The following is a 19,419-nucleotide window of genomic DNA, read 5'->3' as shown; positions in this document are numbered from 1 at the left end:
AGGGCATAGAATGACTTTCTTGACATAAGGGACATCCAAATTTTAGTGTACTTATGTAGAAACTTGAAAACATTCTTTTCAAACCATCATTGGGTGGGTTTGGGTTTGTTTCTTTTAACGGTATTTGTTAAACACTGACCATATATGTTAAGTGCTGGGGCAGACAGAAGGTAATTGGTGTTGTTCCTTTTTCCAAGGCACAAATGGGAAGCAAAAGACCTCTCCAGAATGACTTAAAAACTTCTGAAATTTACTCTTTTCTCTTCAGTCTCCTGGGGCTTTTACTAAACCCTGTGACTAGCTCTGTATCTGGGACTGAACCAATAGGCCCAGCCACATGGTAAACTTGCCACTGGCCATTTGGTTAATAATGTGTCGTGGGAAAGTTTAGGCCAGGAAAATAAGGCCAGCCATTTTTTGTAACCTTCTTTGTTTTTTCTGTGAATTCCAATCCTCCTCTTAAGTAAATTATTACTTGTGAAGATTGTGTTTATAAATATTCTCTCTCAAAGTGTACACAGAGGATGGTTTCATGGCTGCTTCACTGTCAACCACAGGACCACTAGTAGAATTCCTCAGTGATATTTACACACTCCAATTTATCTTGCTATTTTTGGGTAGATTTAGAATCTTGATACTTGTGATATTTTAACAAGATTAACCAAAAATATATTCATCTGTATTAACTGAAAGTAGGGTTTTGTTCATTTATTTGCTATACCCCCACAACATACATACATAAAAAAAATAGGCTTTCATTTTTCTTTCCCTTTAAAATCTACGACCACCTTGGAGATTCGTTGCGGCAAAGAAGAATCATATGAATATTATTTCTACTAGGGCTTACTGTCATTGTTTTGAGCTACAGGTACTAAAAGATTCCATTTTTCTGGAATGGATCATATTACTGTAACACTAAAAATCGCGAAAGCAAAGATTTAATAGTCAAAATAGTGTTTTTAAAGTATAATATTGGAAATTAAAACCTTATTCTTTTAACAGTGTCCTTTGGGTGATATATGAACAAAGAACATGGCGAGAAACTGAATTTTAAGGTTTGGTGACCTCTGATAATAATAATAATAATGATGGTATTTGTTAAGCGCTTACTATGTGCAAAGCACTGTTCCAAGCGCTGGATGCAAATACACGCTTCCTGATGCCCTACCTTCAAAAGTTAGAAATTCTCTATGAAAAACTTGAGAATTCTTTTCTCATTTACACGAATTCCCTTGGGGAGCCTTCACCACTCCCTCGCCTTCGACGACCAGAAGCCAGTACTTTGCCATTCCAGACCCCTCCCCTCTGTAAGAGCCTTGTGGGCACAAGCTTTTGTGCTCTCCCAAAGGCTTAGCGCAATGCTGTGTACCCACTAAGGGCTCAATAACAGCACTGGTTGATTCTCTGAAAGCTCACATTTTCCATTACCTCCAGAATATCTCTACAGAGATGTCCTGCTGGCACCTCATGTCATTCTCCTTATTCTATCTCCTCAATCCTTTCCTCCACCTAACTTGTCCATCGTAGCTAGCTTCCCCCTCCCCGATCTCTGAAACCAGCAACCACGGCCGCATTGCCCCGGACTCCTCCATAGCTTTCAACATACTGTGTGCCGCTAAACTCTGCTGGCTTTTTTCTCCATAACTTTTCCAGAAATTGCCCTTTCCTCCCCATCCAAATGGCCCCACGCTAGTCCAAGCACGTCATTTCCTCCTCTAGACTGTGAGCTCATTGTGGGCAGGGGATGTGTCTGTTGTTTATTCATTCATTCAATCGTATTTACTGAGCGCTTACTGTGTGCACAGCACTGTACTAAGCGCGTGGGAAGTACAAGTTGGCAACATATAGAGACGGTCCCTACCCAACAATGGGCATAAGTTGAGAAGCGGCGTGGCTCAGTGGGAAGAGCCCGGGCTTTGGAGTCAGAGGTCATGGGTTCGAATCCCGGCTCCGCCGCATGTCCGCTGTGTGACCTTGGGCAAGTCACTTCACTTCTCTGGGCCTCAGTGACCTCATCTGTAAAATGGTGATGAAGACTGTGAGCCCCACGTGGGGCAACCTGATCACCCTGTATCCCCCTCAGCGCTTAGAACAGTGCTTTGCACATAGTAAGCGCTCAGTAAATACGACTGAATGAATGAATGAATACTATTGAATGAAGTGCTCAATCAATATGAATGAATGAATGGCCTGACTAGTGCATCAGCCTCATCAATGGTAGTCCAATCACCCACTCTCTAGTCCATAGATCAGTTTCTCCAACATTACACACAAAAAAAGATACTTGCTGGCAACACAGATCTTCTCTCCATTCAAAAATTTCCAATGGCTTCCCAGTTCCCGGAAACTCTTTGCCATTGGCTTTAACACACCTAATCGGCTATCTACCTCCTATTTAATCCACCCTCTTCTTCCGCTTCACTTGCACTCTTCACTCCTCTCAGCCTGGTGCCTCGTTCTCACCTCTCCTACTGCTAACCTCTTGCTTACCTCCTTTCCCAAGCCTGCGACTCTCTTTCATTTCAAATCCGCCAAACTACGGGTCACCCCCTCTCCTCCAGGAGGCCCTTCTCCAATTCATTTCTAATCTCTTCAGGTTACATCCCTCAACCTCCTCCCCAAACCCTTATGGTATTTGTTGAACACTTGTTGTGTGTCAAGCACTGTTCTAAGCGCTGGGGTAGATACAAATTAATCACGGTCAGGCACAGTCCCTGGCCCACATGGGAGTCATGGTCTAAGCAGGAGGGAAAACAGGGCATGAATCCCCATTTTACAGCTGGGGAAACTGAGGCACAGAGTGAAGTGACTTGCCCCTCCCCCTCTAGACTGTAAGCTCATTATGGGCATACAAGGTGTCTTCTAATTCTTTTGCACTGTACTCTCCCAAGTGCTTAGCCTGGGCCTGGAATGCCCTCCCTCTGCCCATCCGCCAAGCTAGCTCTCTTCCTCCCTTCAAGGCCCTACTGAGAGCTCACCTCCTCCAGGAGGCCTTCCCAGACTGAGCCCCTTCCTTCCTCTCCCCCTCGTCCCCCTCTCCATCCCCCCCATCTTACCTCCTTCCCTTCCCCACAGCACCTGTATATATGTATATATGTTTGTACATATTTATTACTCTATTTTACTTGTACATATCTATTCTATTTATTTTATTTTGTTGGTATGTTTGGTTTTGTTCTCTGTCTCCCCCTTTTAGACTGTGAGCCCACTGTTGGGTAGGGACTGTCTCTATATGTTGCCAATTTGTACTTCCCAAGCGCTTAGTACAGTGCTCTGCACACAGTAAGCGCTCAATAAATATGATTGATTGATGATGCTTAGACCAGTGCTCTGCACATAGTACGCACTCAACAAATACCAGTGATTGGCTGAATTGCCCAAGGTGACAGGGCAGGCAAATGGCAGAGGCTGGATTAGAACCAAGGTCCCCTAACTCTCTGTCCCATGCTCTTTCCACTAGGCTACCCTGCTTCCCCTTCAACACTTCTGTATCTCCTACATACCTGTGTACTTATGACCACCCAGAGTGCTTATGTTCACATCCTACATAACCCAACACTTCGGCACTAACTTATACATATTCATTTTCCCTTCTGTTTATCTATATAATTATTTTAGAGTCTGTCTCCCCCAGCAGATTGTAAACTCCTTAAGGGCAGGGCTCGTGTCTACTAATTCTATTGTGCCTCCCAAGTGTCTAGTGCTGTGCACAGAGTAAGCGTATTCATTAAATAATAATTTAAAAAAGAATAGTATTCATTAAGTACTTACTGTGCTAAACCCTATAGCAGATACAAGCTAACCCAATTTGTACATAGTCCCAATCTTCCAAAAGGCTCACTAAGAGGGAGAACAGGTATTTTATCCCCATTTTACAGATAAGACTGTGAGCCCACTGTTAGGTAGGGACTGTATATGTTGCCAACTTGTACTTCCCAAGCGCTTAGTACAGTGCTCTGCACACAGTAAGCGCTCAATAAATACGATTGATGATGATAAGAAAACTGAGCCTTAGCAAAGTAAAGTGACTTCCTCAAGGTCATAGTCGTCAATAGTAATAATAATAACTATGGTATTTGTTAAGTGCTTTCTATGTGCCAAGGACTGTACTAAGCCCTGGGTAGATACAAGATAATTGGGTCGGACACAGTCTCTGTTCCACATAGGGTTGAAGGGCGGGGAGGGTGATATGGAATTACCATTTTGCAGATGAAGACACTGAGGCCCCAGGGAAGTTAAGTGACTTGCCCAAGGTTAGACAACAAAAGTGGCAGAACTGAGATTAAGACCCAGGTCCTCACTCTTTCCTCTAGTCTATGCTGCAATGCTCCAGTATTTTAACAAAATTATGACTGCCAAGCAACAGTTCTCCATTTAGCGCTTAGAACAGTGCCTGGTACATAGTAAGTGCCTTAACAAACACCACAATTATTACAGAAACGACATCTAAAAACAATGCATAGACGTGAACTATGGAACCGCAAAACATTCAGTTTTTGGTGAGCTTTTGTTACAAATAATTGAATTTTTTTATAGGTTGGTCTTTAGGTGAAATTTCAATTTGGGGGAATAAATCGACAGATGCTTATCTCCGAACACACACACACACACACACACACACACACACACACACACACACACACACACACACACACGCACGCACGCACGCACGCGCACACACACACACACACCCTCAAGGAAATAATACTGAGGAACAATAAATACGTACAAGGATTGGTAGCTAAAAGCCTTCTGGTGCATTTTGTGTTTTTTTTTTTCATTTTTCCTGTCTCCTTTTAAGGGAGGCTAACAAAAAGTCTTTGGCCTTCCTACGGGAGGTTGCCAAAGATGTCTAAATGAGTACGGACACACAAGATACCTGCTTGACTGAAGCTGGATCCTCTCCTCACTACCCCCTCTGCCCCTCAGCCTTCCATTTTTGGAGAAGTCGAGCCACCATAGCAGACCTCAGTCTTTGGGCAAGTGCCCCTCACAAACCTCTGTGTCCATCACCCCTAAATTCTAGAGGCTTAGACCAGGAATCCTTCTGTCCGCCAGCCTAGTTGAGATCGGGGAACATAACCCTTTAAGCAACTTGAAGCAATACTAGAGGTAAGTCTAGTTGATACCACTTGTCATCAACAAGTGTGTGTGCGTGCGTGCACGCAGGCACTATCACACACAGTGGGGAAGCATGTCTCCTCCCCTAGCTTGAGGAATAGCCAATATAAGGATGAAACTGTACAAACAAGTTCCTTGAGATCAAAAAATGCACCTGCCTTTTTAATCTTTTAAACCCACGGAAAAAACCACCACATTTGTCTTAAACCAGCCAAAAAGTTAAGGCCTTAAGAGGAAGTTCATAAAAAGTCAAAGAACAATAAATACTCTGTCAAGAGTTTCAATGGATTTGTGTTTTCAAGACATTTCTCCAACACTGGCAACTACAGTCTTCTGCATTAAAGAACAAGAAGAATAATGACATTTGTTAAGCACTTCCTAAGTGCCAAGCACTACTAAGTGCTGGGGTACAGATGAGATCATCTCTGCAGTTTAGGAGGGCGAATAGGTACTGAATCCCTATTTTGCAGATGAGGGAACTGAGGCACAGAGAAGTTAAGTGACTTGTCCATGGTTGAACAGCAGGTAAGTGGCAGAGCTGGGTTGAGAAGCAGCGTGGCTCAGTGGAAAGAGCCCGGGCTTGGGAGTTAGAGGTCATGGGTTCAAATCCCGGCTCCACCAGTTGTCAGCTGTGTTACTTTGGGCAAGTCACAACTTCCCTGTGCCTCAGTTACCTCATCTGTAAAATGGGGATTAAGACTGTGAGCACCCCGTGGGACAATCTGATCACTTTGTTACCTCCCCGGCGCTTAGAACAGTGCTTTGCACACAGTAAGCACTTAACAAATGCCATTATTATTATTATTAGAACCCAGGTCCTCTGACTCCCAAAACTGTGCTCTCTCCACTAGGCCACGCTGCTTCTCAATAGCTCGAAAAAAGCTGTTCTATTTAAGGGACAGCTCACAGACTCATCCCCTCCAAATGACCTAATCTTTGGGGGGTGGTCTGGTCGCCTTCGCTCCCCTGCCCACCCAAGTGGATTCCTAAAACAGCCTCCTGGCTGATCATCCAGCCCCTAACTGAAGTTCAGTCAATTCCTCCTGCAGGCTTAGTCTCTCCTGTCCCTTATGGCAATTTTCTTCCTCAAGCATTGATTGGATCACGTACTCCCCTACTTAAGAACCTTGGGTAGGTCCATTCGGATTGTCTAAATCAGATTAAAGCCAAATTTATAAAATTGGCTTCACGGCTTCCCTAAATATTAACAGTGATGGTGGTGTTTCTTAAGCACTTATGTGACTAAGTCCTGGGGTAGATACAATATAATCAGGTCGGACCCAATCTCTGTCTCACAAGGGGCTTGCAAGGCTAAATAGGAGGGAGAACAAGCACTGAATCTCCATTTTACAGATGGTGAAACAGACAGAGAAGTGAAGTGACTTTGTCCAAGTCACACAGCAGGTAAGTGGCGGCCCTGGGATTAGAACGCAGGTCCTCAGATTCCCAGGCCTATGCTCTTTACACCAACTCCTAAACTCCTTCCCTCCAACTGGTCCCCTTCGCCTCTCTGCCCCCTCTCCCTTTACTACCTTTGTATTCTTGACTCCTTCCTCTCACTCACTTATCCCAACCTCCACCGGGTCTTTGGGGATTAGCAGGGACAATCAATCATATTTATTGTGGCTTATTGTGTGCAGAGCATTGTACCACACACTTTGGAGAGGACCATATAAAAGAGTTGGTAGACAGGTTCCCCGCCCATGCCTAAAACACTTTCCCAATTCTTTTGGCCAACTTGAATATTCCCAGACCCACTGTGGCCATAAGGCCTTCTCCAATCCCTCACGAATGTCCCATCATCATCAATCGTATTTATTGAGCGCTTACTGTGTGCACAGCACTGCACTAAGCGTTTGGGAAGTACAAGTTGGCAACATATAGAGACAGTCCCTACCCAACAGTGGGCTCACAGTCTAAAAGTCCCAGTCACAGTCCCATAACTCCAGCAGCACTACCCAGCCCTCGCAACTTCAGCTATGCACTTATATTTTCTATTTTATTCTGCTTCCGCTTTTATTTACCAGACTAATATAACCTAAATGTATTTCAGTAGGGCAGAAGTCCACCGCCATCGATTCCAGATTTGTATGGAATGCTAGGTAGAGCATTTGCTTAGCATATCCAGAAATGAAAACTGCGGAATTCAAATGAATTCAGTATTGAAACTTTAAACCACATTTACAAGAGGAACTTTACTGTCCTCCTTTGTCTCCACACCACTGATTCATCATCTAGTCCATTCCTAGTGAAGAGTAAAAGCTACTGTAGTTAGCATTCTGCCCCAGGAGAGTGCATAAAATATAGTTATCTGGATAGGGCTGTAGCCCACAAAAGGAGAATCGGGAAGGGGCCATCATCACAGGCAGATTTCTTTGCCAGCAATAATAATACAATGGCTACTCCAACTTCTGGAAAAGACTGCACTTCCCCAACAAAAAATGACAGACACTAAAATTTCCCCAAGACTCTATCCCCAATTACTGAGCACCTCAAAGGCCCTCCCATGGAGGTTGCATATTGAAGCATTTGACAAGCGCTTAGTACAGTGCTCTGCACACAGTAAGCGCTCAATAAATACGATTGAATGAATGAACTGATGTGGGAAGTATTTGGGAAGCAGAATGGCGTAGCGGATAGAGCCTGGGAGTCAGAAGGTCTCGGGTTTTAATCCCAGCTCCACCACTTGTCTGCTGTGTGGCCTTGGGAAGGTTACTTCACTTCTCTGTGCCTCCGTTACCTCATCTGTAATAAATCAGAGTGAGAAGCAACATGGCCCAGAAGTTAAAGCACGGACCCAAAAGTCAGAAGGACCCGGGTTGTAATCCTGGCTCTGCCACTTGTCTGCTGGGTGTCTGTGGTCAAGTCTCTTCACTTCTCTGTGCCTCAGTTACCTCATTTGCAAAATGGAGATTAAGACTGTGAGCCCCATGTGGGAAAAGGACTGTAACCGATCCAATTGCCTTGTATTTACCCCAGCTCTTAGTATAGTGCCTGGTACATAGTAAGCAAACAAATAAAACTATTATCATTATTATTATTAACTGTTTTGAAGACTTGTTAATCAAAAAAAGTGCAGCAATGTTCAAAATGTCTTTGCCTCCAACTGCTTTTTAAAAAAATTAATCAATCAGCAGCACTTCAAGGACCTAATGTATGCAAAGCACTATACTGTTTGAGAAATTAGCAGGCATGATCTCACCTTTCAAGGAGTTTACAATCTAGAAAGGGAGACAGGCACATGTAAATTCCAGAGAGGAGAAAATAATTGGGCGGATATTTGTATTTTTGAGAAGTGAGGTGATATGGACTGAATGGTTTTTCGGAAAAATTATCCAGGCACCAAGTGAGGTATGGACTGGAGAAGGGAGAGACAGGATGCTAGGAGGTCAGCAAGAAAGCTATTGCATTAATCAAGGTGGGCTATGACAAGTGCTTGGACAGTAACAGTTTGGAAGGCGAGGAAGGGGAGGACTCTAGAGATCTTGTGAAGATAGAACTGACAGGATTTGGTGTCAGATTGAATGTGTGGTTTGAATGTTCTACACTGTGAGCCCATTGTTGGGTAGGGACCGTCTCTATGTGTCGCCAACTTGTACTTCCCAAGCGCTTAGTACAGTGCTCTGCACACAGTACACACTCAATAAATACGACTGAATGAATGAATGAGAGAGATGATCATTCCAGGGCTATTAAGAGACTTTTCAAAATGGACAGGATTTTTGCCTCTTTCCTTCATGGTTATTGGTGCTTTTCCCCCTCTGCAGAGCCTTCTTCTTCTATCCTTCTCCAATCTACTTTTTTCCATTTCTCTTATTCCTCCATTTTCTTCCACCACCTTCCATCTTCCTCCTGTTTCCCCTCTTTCCTCCATTCATTTTTCTCCCTTTAGCAAGGCCCACCTCTAGTTTCTACTATTTAGCTGTCCTTCCTATAGAAAGATGACACGATTGAAAGTGAAGGGTATCAATAGGCAGCAGAAGAAGCCCTTGTAGGAACCAGTCACACCAGTCACACCATCTCCATGCATGCATGCAGCATGGGAAAATGTATGGAACATTGAAAGTATGTATATTTATGTATCTGTCTTGTCCTCTAAACTAAACTCATTTGGGGCAGGGAATGTGTCTGCTTATTGTTATATTGTATGCTCCCAAGTGCCTAGTATGGTTCGCACAAAATAGGCACTCAATAAATGAGATTGAATGAATGAATGAATGATTGGGAGCTGGGAGACTCAAGTCCTAGCCTTGGCTCTTTCACTGGCCTATTGTGTGACCCTGGACAAGCCACTTAACCTCTCTAAGCCTCAATTTCCTCATTTGTAAAATGGGGCTAAGTTACTTGCTCTCTTTCCCTTTTGGGACTGTAGGCTCCAATGTAGGATTCGGGTTGTGTCCAGTCTGACCATCACCTATCTACCCCAATGTTTAGCACAGACTTGGCACACAGTACACACTTAAATACAATGACCATTTTAAATCATGTGCCAAACCAAAAAGCAAACAGTCTAGCCCACACAGACAGCACAATACACAGCCAAATTCTAATTGCACAATGATGCCAGATGATAACTTTTTTGAATTAACTCCTTCCATCTGCACTCTTTCCTCATTTCCCTTTCTTTTAGGAGAGAATAGCATCTCTCACTCATTCATTCAATCGTATTTATTGAGCACTTACTATGTGCAGAGCACTGTACTAAGCGCTTGGAAAGTACAATTCATCAATAGAGACAGACAATCCCTGCCCACAACAGGCTTACATTCTAGAAGGGGAGAGACAGCCATTAATGGCTACCACAGCAGAGGGTGGAAGATGAAGGAGGGGGAAAAAAACCATCACTGAGCTTTCCTCCCCATCTACTGATAGGCAGCAAGCAGCATGGTCAATCTGTCTTGAGATGGCAATCCTGTCCCCCTATTATCTACAGGGCCTAATCGGCTGAGGGACTTTAAGGTGGCCTCTGAATTCTGCTTTTTAACAGATTTGCTCACCTGCAATTTCCTTGAAAATCTCACTTTATATGAACGACCTTAACAAAATCAAAATCATGGCTAAATCCTTAGACTCCTGTGAAATTCCTGTATCCTGTACTCCCTTTGGTGACTCTACAGTTTGCGAAACACACAGGACGGTTAGAATCTTTTTACACCGGCCATTATTCAGTGGTTAAGCAACAGAGAACTCTATTTCAGAAGCCACTTGAATGGTGTCGCCTGACAACCAGATCACTGTTCAAGTAGCAGAGTACAAAAAGAAAAACCTAGCTTTTGTTTGACTGGCTCTGAGTAACTGAGGGCATTTTGATCCGATGCATCTCCTCTGCACGGCTGCGGAACAATGCAAATGCCAAAACCACCCAACTAAACGCAAAACCATGAAAGGAGCAATACATTTCTATTCCAAAATTCATCATTATTAAGTTGAGTATTCACCCAGCTTTCTCCTCTTCACTACACTATAATCTTTACACAAAGCCACAACTTTGCTAACAATGTAAAAGACTGATGGGTTGTTTTTTTCAGAATTGAATCAGAATCCATTTCCAAGCGTTAGGATATAAATAGCACAAGTGCCATTTTACCAGAGTTTTCCTTAGGAACATAAGAGCAAATGCTTCATCCATCGCCACAAACTTCCAGAATTTATCCAAAATAAATGCCTCAAGCGCCTGGTCATTTCAGCATTCTTACATATCTTTTAAAGACATTTCATATTTTAGCTGCCCTACTTTCATTCACTTCCATTTACTTCAAAAATAAAGTTAACTTCACCATACTATACAAAAGAAATCAATCGGTCAATGCTATTTGAGTGCTTACTGTGTGCAGAGAATTGCACTACACGCTCAGTAACGTACAATAAATAAGAGTTGGCAAACACGAAAGTATTTCAAAGCAAGTTAGACATCATCTAAATTCTGTAATCCAGATTTCTCAAGTTTTCTTAAAGCATCAACTCAGCTGAAGTTAAAGACCCTTTGTTAAGTTCAGGCTCAGATCAAACATTTCATCTGAAACGTTTCCAAACAGATGGCATCCTCCAAAGAACGGAACACAGCATCTTTGCCCAGTCGAAATAACTGAAGAATATAACTTCTTAGATGACTGCTGGCTGTATCTACAATACTGTTTATCACTGTTCAAAAAGATTTGCACAAAGGAGGTATTACAGACACTGAGGCAGAGACAAGGAGAGTGGATGATGAGCTTTATAAGGGGAAAAACTGAGTATTTCCTTATCACATGGTTAAAACTTCAAAGGTAACTTTCACCTTGGCTTCTATCCCTTTAGCATTCTAAGAAATCTGTAAATGCACAAAGACAATAGATTGGAATGGTTCATTTATCTTCAAAGTAGTCTGAATGTATTTAGTGCCTTTAAAAAATACTGTAAGGCTCCCATTTCCTTCACCCCCTAGATTATTTGGCTCCTGCACAATATTCTCAAGAAAATCCACGTTAAAGGCAAGTGAAGGACCTAGGAACAAACTATGAAATCCAAATAGCTCTATCAGCACATTTTTACTTGATTGGAGGGTAACATTTGGATAGTATTTGAAGCCTATCTTGTACCAACAGGATGGCGGAGGGGGAAATTAGTGGGTAGACCCAGGAAGGAATACTGAAACAACACTTGGAGAGACACTGCAAACAAAGTCTTTACAGAAGCCTTATCTAAAACCAACAAGCAACTCATTTTACTCTCCCCTTCACTTAGTAAACTTTACAGCAGTTTGCCAGGTACAGTACTTATTTACTGTGCAGAACCACTATGTGAAAAACACTGTATTAGAGCCTCGGCTACAAAATTGAACACAACTGATTTTTTTTAATAGATTCGGTCTAATTTTGTGAACTTTTAGAGCTCCGAGCATTCCAGAATGTCCAAATTCACAGCGAAGACATGATCTCACATGTTTTGCTTATTTTACCACAGCAAAAATCATTAAGCACCCAAGAAATTTGGTAAATTCAGCCTTCCCTTCCACCACCTCTGCTGCACTTCCTTCCTTCATCCAGGTCTGGAGGAGGATGGTAGCCACTTATAATAATAATAATGGCATTTGTTAAGCGCTTACTATGTGCAAAGCACTGTTCTAAGCGCCTCTGCCCTAGCCTGCTGCCACCAGGATCCAGAGGAGAGTAGATATGATCCCCCATAATGTGTCCGCAAATTCTACTGTAGTCTCCCAAGTGCTTAGAAAATTTATTTTCTTTTTCATTTTCTTCCTCCACTTTGGTAAGAGGCATTTACAGCTGCAAAATTCTGTTTTCTAAGTCTGTTTAGAAACTGCAGTCTTAACTCTGTTGATAGGAAGCATGATTATTTTTTTTCATTTTGGTAAGCCCGCTTGTAAAATAAACAAAGTCCTTGAAAAATGCTGGGGAAGAAAATAAACCCATGCTGGTCTATATGCAACAAACCACCACAATAACCAGTTCTGTTAATTGGACAAACAATTCCTTAGAATTAGAACAGGCAAAAAAAAATTGTATTATTTTAAGAAAGAAAAACAGACTATGACAAAGGTCCCACCTTTTTGCCATTTACTCGATCCATTTTCTTATTTTTAGATTTGAGTCGAATTATTTCTGGTATCCAAGACTTTTCCTTTGACTTGCTGATAATGCTTGGAATTACCATTCTCCAGATACTCTTCATGGATATAGCAATTAAGCAAAAGTGAAAAGCAGAGAGCAAATAGTGCATTTAGTCTAAAAGGAAAGTTGCAGTGCTCCAGCTACAAGGGGACTACTATGCCTAAATGGCTGTCCTTAGTCCTAATGGCACCTCAACTCGGGCGCTAATGACATGAGTCATGATAAGACAGTCTAATGAAACAAGACAGACCACCGCTGTCACAGCAAAGTGATATGGTGGATGAAGTTTCACCTAATTAGGCAAGGAGAAAGTTTTGTCTTGTTGTTCAATGGTACAAGTTACCTGGACCTGAATTCAGAACTGAGCACCAAGTCATTCTTAAATACAATTCTTTCTTTTCAACAAAGATAAGATTTGGGGGACATTTAATCAAAGGACAGTGGGAGATACCCAGAAACCTTTTGAAAACTTCTCTTCAAAACTTTTGGTACCAACAGCTTAAAAAAATGTCAAAACTGCCATTTTTCAAATGAGACTTTTGCCTCGTTTCTAACCTTTTTATCCAAATGAGATACCTAAACAAGCTGCCTTACTGAGGAACGTAGGCCACTGCAACCAAATTATGTCTGTTACCCAAAGTGAGTTTCACAAATCTTAAAATCATTTGGCACAAATTTATCCAAGATCATGTGAAAAAATTAACACTAAACTTTTTAAGTCAGTATCTTAGAAAAAACACCCTTCCCTATGAACATTAAGAAGAAAACTTCCCTAATGGGAGAAACCACTGTACACACATCCTTCCACACAATTTGATTTACACAATGTGTTATCACTAGGATGACTGTAATACATCGCTTAAGAGATCTATAGAAGAGAAATGAATAACCACTTGCTGGAGAGGGGAGATTAATCTGTCCACCAGCCTAGTCAGATTTCCTCCTCTGAGACTTCCTTCTGAAGGCAAGACAAATGAACTATTCCCTGCCTTCCGGCTCTTTATCATCAGCTCACCTCTTTCAGCGGAGCAGACTAACCAGTACTTACTCGACCACCTATAAACATTTGGGGCAACGTGGGCTCCCCACTAAACAAAAAAGGACAATGATTTCTGCTCGCTCATTCTACAGTTCAGGTACCGAGATGTGATTTCAACACAGGATGCTGAAATTCTGGGGACTGTTGACTTCTTAAAAACAAACAAAAACAAAACAAAAAAAAAACAACAACAAAGGTTCACTTGGATTTCTGGGTGGAGCCAGACCATGATTCCCAACAGATGCCATCTCAGGGAAAGTGGAAGTAATTCCCAAGATTCTCCATAAATCCATATTTATTGTTTACTGCGGCAGAGTACGGTACTAAGCTCCACGTACAGCATTGGGAATCTTCACCTTACCTTCACCCCTTTTCAGGAGCAGAGGCGCGTAATCCCTTCTGCAAGTGGTGTTTAATAAATACCGAATACGGCATCTGGAAAGTTCACTTTAGTAACAACAGTAGTTGGTGAGAGTCCAAGCAGTCTCCCACCTACTATTTGGTAAGCGCCTACCAGGGAGCCCTCGAGACAGCCTAAGAAATGGCCTCTGCCCTCAAAGGGCATAGAGCCTTCAGAGAGGGAACACAATAAAATTTGGTAAATAAACTGTAGTTCAAAGAGTGTAAGAATTCCTTTGAAATAAACTTATCAAGATCTGAAGTCCTTTACAAAGCTGGGGAGGGTGGGGGCTCAAAAACTTCCCACTTGGATCTTGATGCTACATTATTCCTGGATTAATAAATAGAAGAAATGAACTGAAATCAATAAAAGTCACTGAGAGAAACAGAAAACAAGTCTACCGAAGAAGAAATAATCAATCCAAATTATACAATGAAGAAGAATAACTTGCTTGGCATAGGAACGCTAATATAGATTGAATTGATTGATTCAATGCCATACTGGGAAATGAAAAGTCAACAACGACATCTCATTTTTTTAACAAATGAAAGAAAGAGTCAATTGACTTCTTTTTTGGCCCAGTTTATGGCTGCAGATGCTGCAGTTTAGTCTATATTACACTAATTAAACTAAAGTGTTCTGTTCTAAGCAGAAGCCTGAACAATGAAGGTTTACAAGGAAAGGCTGAAAGGATGAAGATTTAGCAAGAAAAGAGTTTGAAATACAGTTATAATAGCAACAGAGAGCCAGAGGGGACTTCAAGAGACCATCAGATCCAGTCCCCTGCCTCCAATAAGAGAGAAGGCATCAAGGTCTCGTTCTGATTCTGATCACGCCTGCTGTTTGACCTTGGGCAAACAGTCATTTACCCTCTCTAGATCAGTTTCCCCATCTGTAAAAAGATGGCTAATACCCATTTGGTTTGAGGGTAAAATGAGATAAGCACTGTGAAAGCTCTCTGGAAGCTCTCTGACAGAGGAAAGAGCATGGGCTTGGGAGTCAGATCGTGGGTTCAAATCCCGGCTCTACCACTTGTTAGCTGTGTGACTATGGGCAAGTCACTTCACTGGGCCTCAGTTACCTCATCTGTAAAATGGGGACTAAGACTGTGAGCCCCATGTGGGACAACCTGATAACCTGTATCTATCCCAGCGCTTAGAACAGTGCATGGCATATAGTAAGTGCTTAACAAATATCATCATCATCATCATACTAAGCACTTAACAATTACCATTATTGCTATTATTATTAATGAAAATAAAAATGCTCTTCCAATTCGGGATATTCAGCACCCAGGATTCTGTTTCCCAACTCGGCAATTGCCTAGACCAGCTTAGCTTCCAAAAAGTACTTCTGAAATGCAGAGACATATGAAGATGAAAGGGGTCAATTAATATGAGAAGACAGAAACCAACAGTGGGCCTAAATTTCAATGGTAGAAAAGAAACCCCTTCCAACTCCCCCAGTTGCCAAACATTAAACTATCTTGTAGAAGGCCATGGAAGAGAAGATTTAAAAAACGCCCAAACTGTGGTAATAGAAGTATCATTAGGGTTTAAGGTTAGATATTTCTGAAAGGATCTCTGTCTATTGGGGTTTGCTTTAGGGCATGGTGTGCTTGCACTGAGGTAGCTTTGGGGTGGACGCAAGAAAGCAACATTCCCCCACTTCCATTTCCCCGAACGGCTGCAATCATCATTATGGCAGCATCTGGGCTTTCCATTTCTGCTTCTGCAACTGCTGATCTACTTCTCAATGGGGGGGGGGGGGAGAAGTCTCAAGAGCTCTGCTACTACTCCAGTCTACACTGGCTCTCCTGAGTTTCGTATCTCCATTTCTGCTTCTGCAACTGCTGATCTACAGTATTTACCATGGCAAAATAATGAACTGCTAGTATTGTAATTAGCACAGCGCTTGACGTATTATAAGCACTTAAATACTATTAAGTACAATTCTATCAAAGCTACTGTGCAGCTGTGTGCAGAGCACTCTGCTATTATTATTATTATGTTTATTATAATGGTATTTGTCAAGCACTGTTCTAAGCGTTGGGGTACATAAAAGTTAATCAGATTGGACACTGACCCTGTCCCGCAGTCAAAGAGGGAGTTGACCTGTTTTAAACCCCCATTTTACATTTTAGGAAACTGAGGCAAGTGACTTGCCTAAGGACACATAGCAAGCAGTCGGCAGAGCGGGAATTAGAACCCAGGTCTTCTGCCTCGCAGGCCCATGATCTTTCCACTAGGCCATGCTGCTTAAGTGCCTGAGAAAGAACAACGGAATTAGCACTCATGAACCCTGCACTCAAGGAGCTTACAATCAATTTTTTAAAAATTTTATGGTACTTGTTAAACGCCACGTGCCAGGCACTGTACTAAGCTGTGGGGCAAATACAAGCTAATCAGGTTGGACACAGACCATGCCTCACATGGGGCTCAAAGTCTTAATTCCCATTTTGAAGATGAGGTAACTGAGGCACAGTGAAATGACTTGCCCAAGGACACCCAGCAGACAAGTGACAGGGCCAGGAGTACCCGGGTCCTTCTTCCAGGCCCGTGCTTTAACCACTGGGCCAGTATACTTCGCATTCTGATTTATTTTTCTGCCTCTCTTCCCTGATAAAGACAGAAGGAAGTAAGAGAGTATAAAAAGTTACGTATATAATTGCAAGAGAGAACTAGTTGCTTAACGGGGGGGAGGGTGTGAGGGAGAGGTCTGCTGTAGGAGATGAGAGCGGGAGAGAGCAAGTAGGTTAGCTTAAGTGGAACAAAGCAAGTGAGCTGGGGGTGTAGTGGGAGCAGGGAGTGGACAGTGGGAAGAAGAAAGCTGATAGAGTGCTTTAAAGTGAAGGCTAGGAAAGTTTCTCCTTGATGCAGAGAAGAATAGGCAACCACTGGATACTTTGGAGGAGTGAGATGACATATCCAGATCGAAGCTTTAGAAAAATCACCTGGGTAGCAGAATTTAAAAATGGACTGGAAAGGAGAGACTGGGGGCAGGATGGCCTAGTGGCAAGAGCACAGGCTTAGCAGTGAGGGACGTGGGGTCTAATTCCAGCTCCGCCAATTGTCTGTTCTGTGACTTTGGGCAAGTCACAACTTCTCTGTGCCTCAGTTCCCTCATCTGGAAAATGGGGATTAAGCCTGTGAGCCCCACGGGGGATGACCTGATTACCTGGTATCTACCCCAGCGCTTAGAACAGTGCTTGGCACACAGAAAGCGCTTAACAAATACCATCGTTATTCTTATTACTAAGTCCAAAGGAGGTTGATGCAGTAGTCAAGCCAGGATATGAAAAGCACCTGGACCAGCAAGTTGGTGGAGAAGAAGGGGTGGGTTCTGGAAATGTTGTGGAGGAGGAACCAGCAGGATTTGTTTGTAGACTGAATATGAGTTTTGAAGTAGAGGGAGAAGCCAAGGGTAATGCAATGAGGCTTGGGAATCAGAGGACCTGGGCTCTACTCTAAGCTCTCTCAATGACCTGTTTTTTAACCTTGGGCAAGCTCAGAACAGTACCTGGCACACAGTAAGTGCTCAACAAATACCATCACTATTTAACTTCTCTGTGCCTCAGCTTCCTCATCTGTAAAATGGAAATGAAACACCTATTCTCCCTACCCCTTTAACTGCGAGTTCCATGTCTGACCTGATTAACTTGTGTCTACCCCAGCGCTTAAAACTGTGCTTAACACGCAGTAAGTGCTTAACAAATACAACAATATTAATAATACAATTACTAAGGAGTTAAGAATTTGGGTGGGAAGATGAGGAGTTCCGTTTGGGACATATTACTGAGCTTGAGGTAACCATGGGATATCCACATTCAGGTGTCCAAGAGGCAAGAGAAAATGGAAGATTTCACAGAAGGAGAGAAGTCAGGCTCATTGTTGGGTAGGGACCGTGTCTATATGTTGCCAACTTGTACTTCCCAAGCGCTTAGTACAGTGCTCTGCACACAGTAAGCACTCAAATACAATTGAATGAATGAATGAAATTCACGGTTATTTGAGGTAGAGACTGTGTCCAACCTGTTTAACTTGTATCTACTCCAGTGCTTATAACAGTTCTTGGCACATAGTAAGCGCTTAACAGCTACCATTTGGAAGTCATCCGCTTAGAGGTGACAGTTGAAGTCACAGGAGCAGATAAGCTCACCATAGGAAGGAGTGTGAAAGAGAAGAAAGGGGGACCTAGAAAAAAAGCCTTGAGGGTCACGCACAAGTAGGGGATGGGAGGAAGTTTGGCATGGCAGTTGAGAGTTATGGAAATGTAGAAAAACACATTTCATAATTGATTTTCTTTAGTTATGGTTTCAAATTATGTTGGTAAAAATTAGAGTTGGCAGAAGGAGGATGAAGCATCTTCTAAGAAAGGCGAACTAAATGGTTTTGAGATCAAACATCATCTGTTAACTCATTCACTTTAAAATTGCCTAATAACCACCAGAAAATGTCTACTGGTAACTACAGGAAGAAGGAAAGTGTTTAAACACTAGATATTTCAAAGGGAAGCAATAAAGAACAAGTCTTACTTGCTTTTTCTGATTAACTCCGACTTGTTATTTTTAAAATATTAATTTTAAAATCTAATGTTACTTGGCATCGCTTTATGGCAAAATCTTGGCTGCAGTCACTCTCCAAACAAAAACTTTCGCTTTGAGGAAGGAGACCTTCCCATTAGTTCACTAAGACAAAGTCATCTACAAATGTGAAATTAAATCAGTCCAACATTTCCAGAACTCTAAGCAACCCTACGAACCGAGAAGATGAAGAAAGCTGTGGCTACTGCTGTGGTCACTGTGGTGACTAACTGTGGATACCACGGCTGTGACTATTAGCCACAGGGCTGCAAGGAGTTTGACACTCTGCTCCTCTCGCTTCAATGCCCAATTCTTTTTTGTGTGTTTTATGCTGTTTTTCTATTTTTTTTTTACGGTTTCATCCTTATGTGTCTCCAGCCCCTCTCCTCTCCCTAATTCCCAGATTGTGAGGGCCTACAAGGGCCAGAGACCACGACTAAGTTTCACCCGGGTATTTTTTCCCCAGCACCTAGTGTAGTGCTCTGCACATTATAAGCACTTAATAGCTCTACTACTAATGATGGTAGGAGGATATTTTTTTAAGCGCTTACTACGTGTCAGGCACTGTTCTAAGCGCTGGGGTAGATTGGACACATTCCCTGTCCACATGGGGCTCACAGTCTTAATCCCCATTTTACAGCTGAGGGAACTTAGGCCCAGAGAAGTGGAG

The 19,419-nt window shown here is 42.5% G+C and overlaps 1 protein-coding gene across 6 annotated transcripts in view; it reads right to left on the bottom strand.

Moving 5' to 3' along the window:
• Window positions 1–19,419, bottom strand: part of PPP1R13B (protein phosphatase 1 regulatory subunit 13B) — a 99,105-nt gene that overhangs the window by 63,068 nt on the left and 16,618 nt on the right. For 4 of the 6 annotated variants that reach the window (XM_038751194.1, XM_038751213.1, XM_038751204.1 and 1 more), the window contains exon 1: window positions 12,664–12,803. The exons of the other annotated variants lie outside the window; for them this stretch is intronic. In XM_038751194.1, the coding sequence (XP_038607122.1) occupies window positions 12,664–12,789 (126 nt within the window). In that variant the 5' untranslated portion in view covers window positions 12,790–12,803. Of the gene's footprint in view, window positions 1–12,663; window positions 12,804–19,419 lie in introns of those variants that run through there. 6 annotated transcript variants of the gene reach the window in all.

The sequence above is a fragment of the Tachyglossus aculeatus genome, chromosome 1, assembly GCF_015852505.1.
Source record: "Tachyglossus aculeatus isolate mTacAcu1 chromosome 1, mTacAcu1.pri, whole genome shotgun sequence".
Taxonomy (NCBI): Eukaryota; Metazoa; Chordata; class Mammalia; order Monotremata; family Tachyglossidae; genus Tachyglossus; species Tachyglossus aculeatus.
The sequence above is the reverse complement of the archived record's forward strand: the minus strand, read 5'-3'. Positions and strand labels throughout refer to the sequence as shown.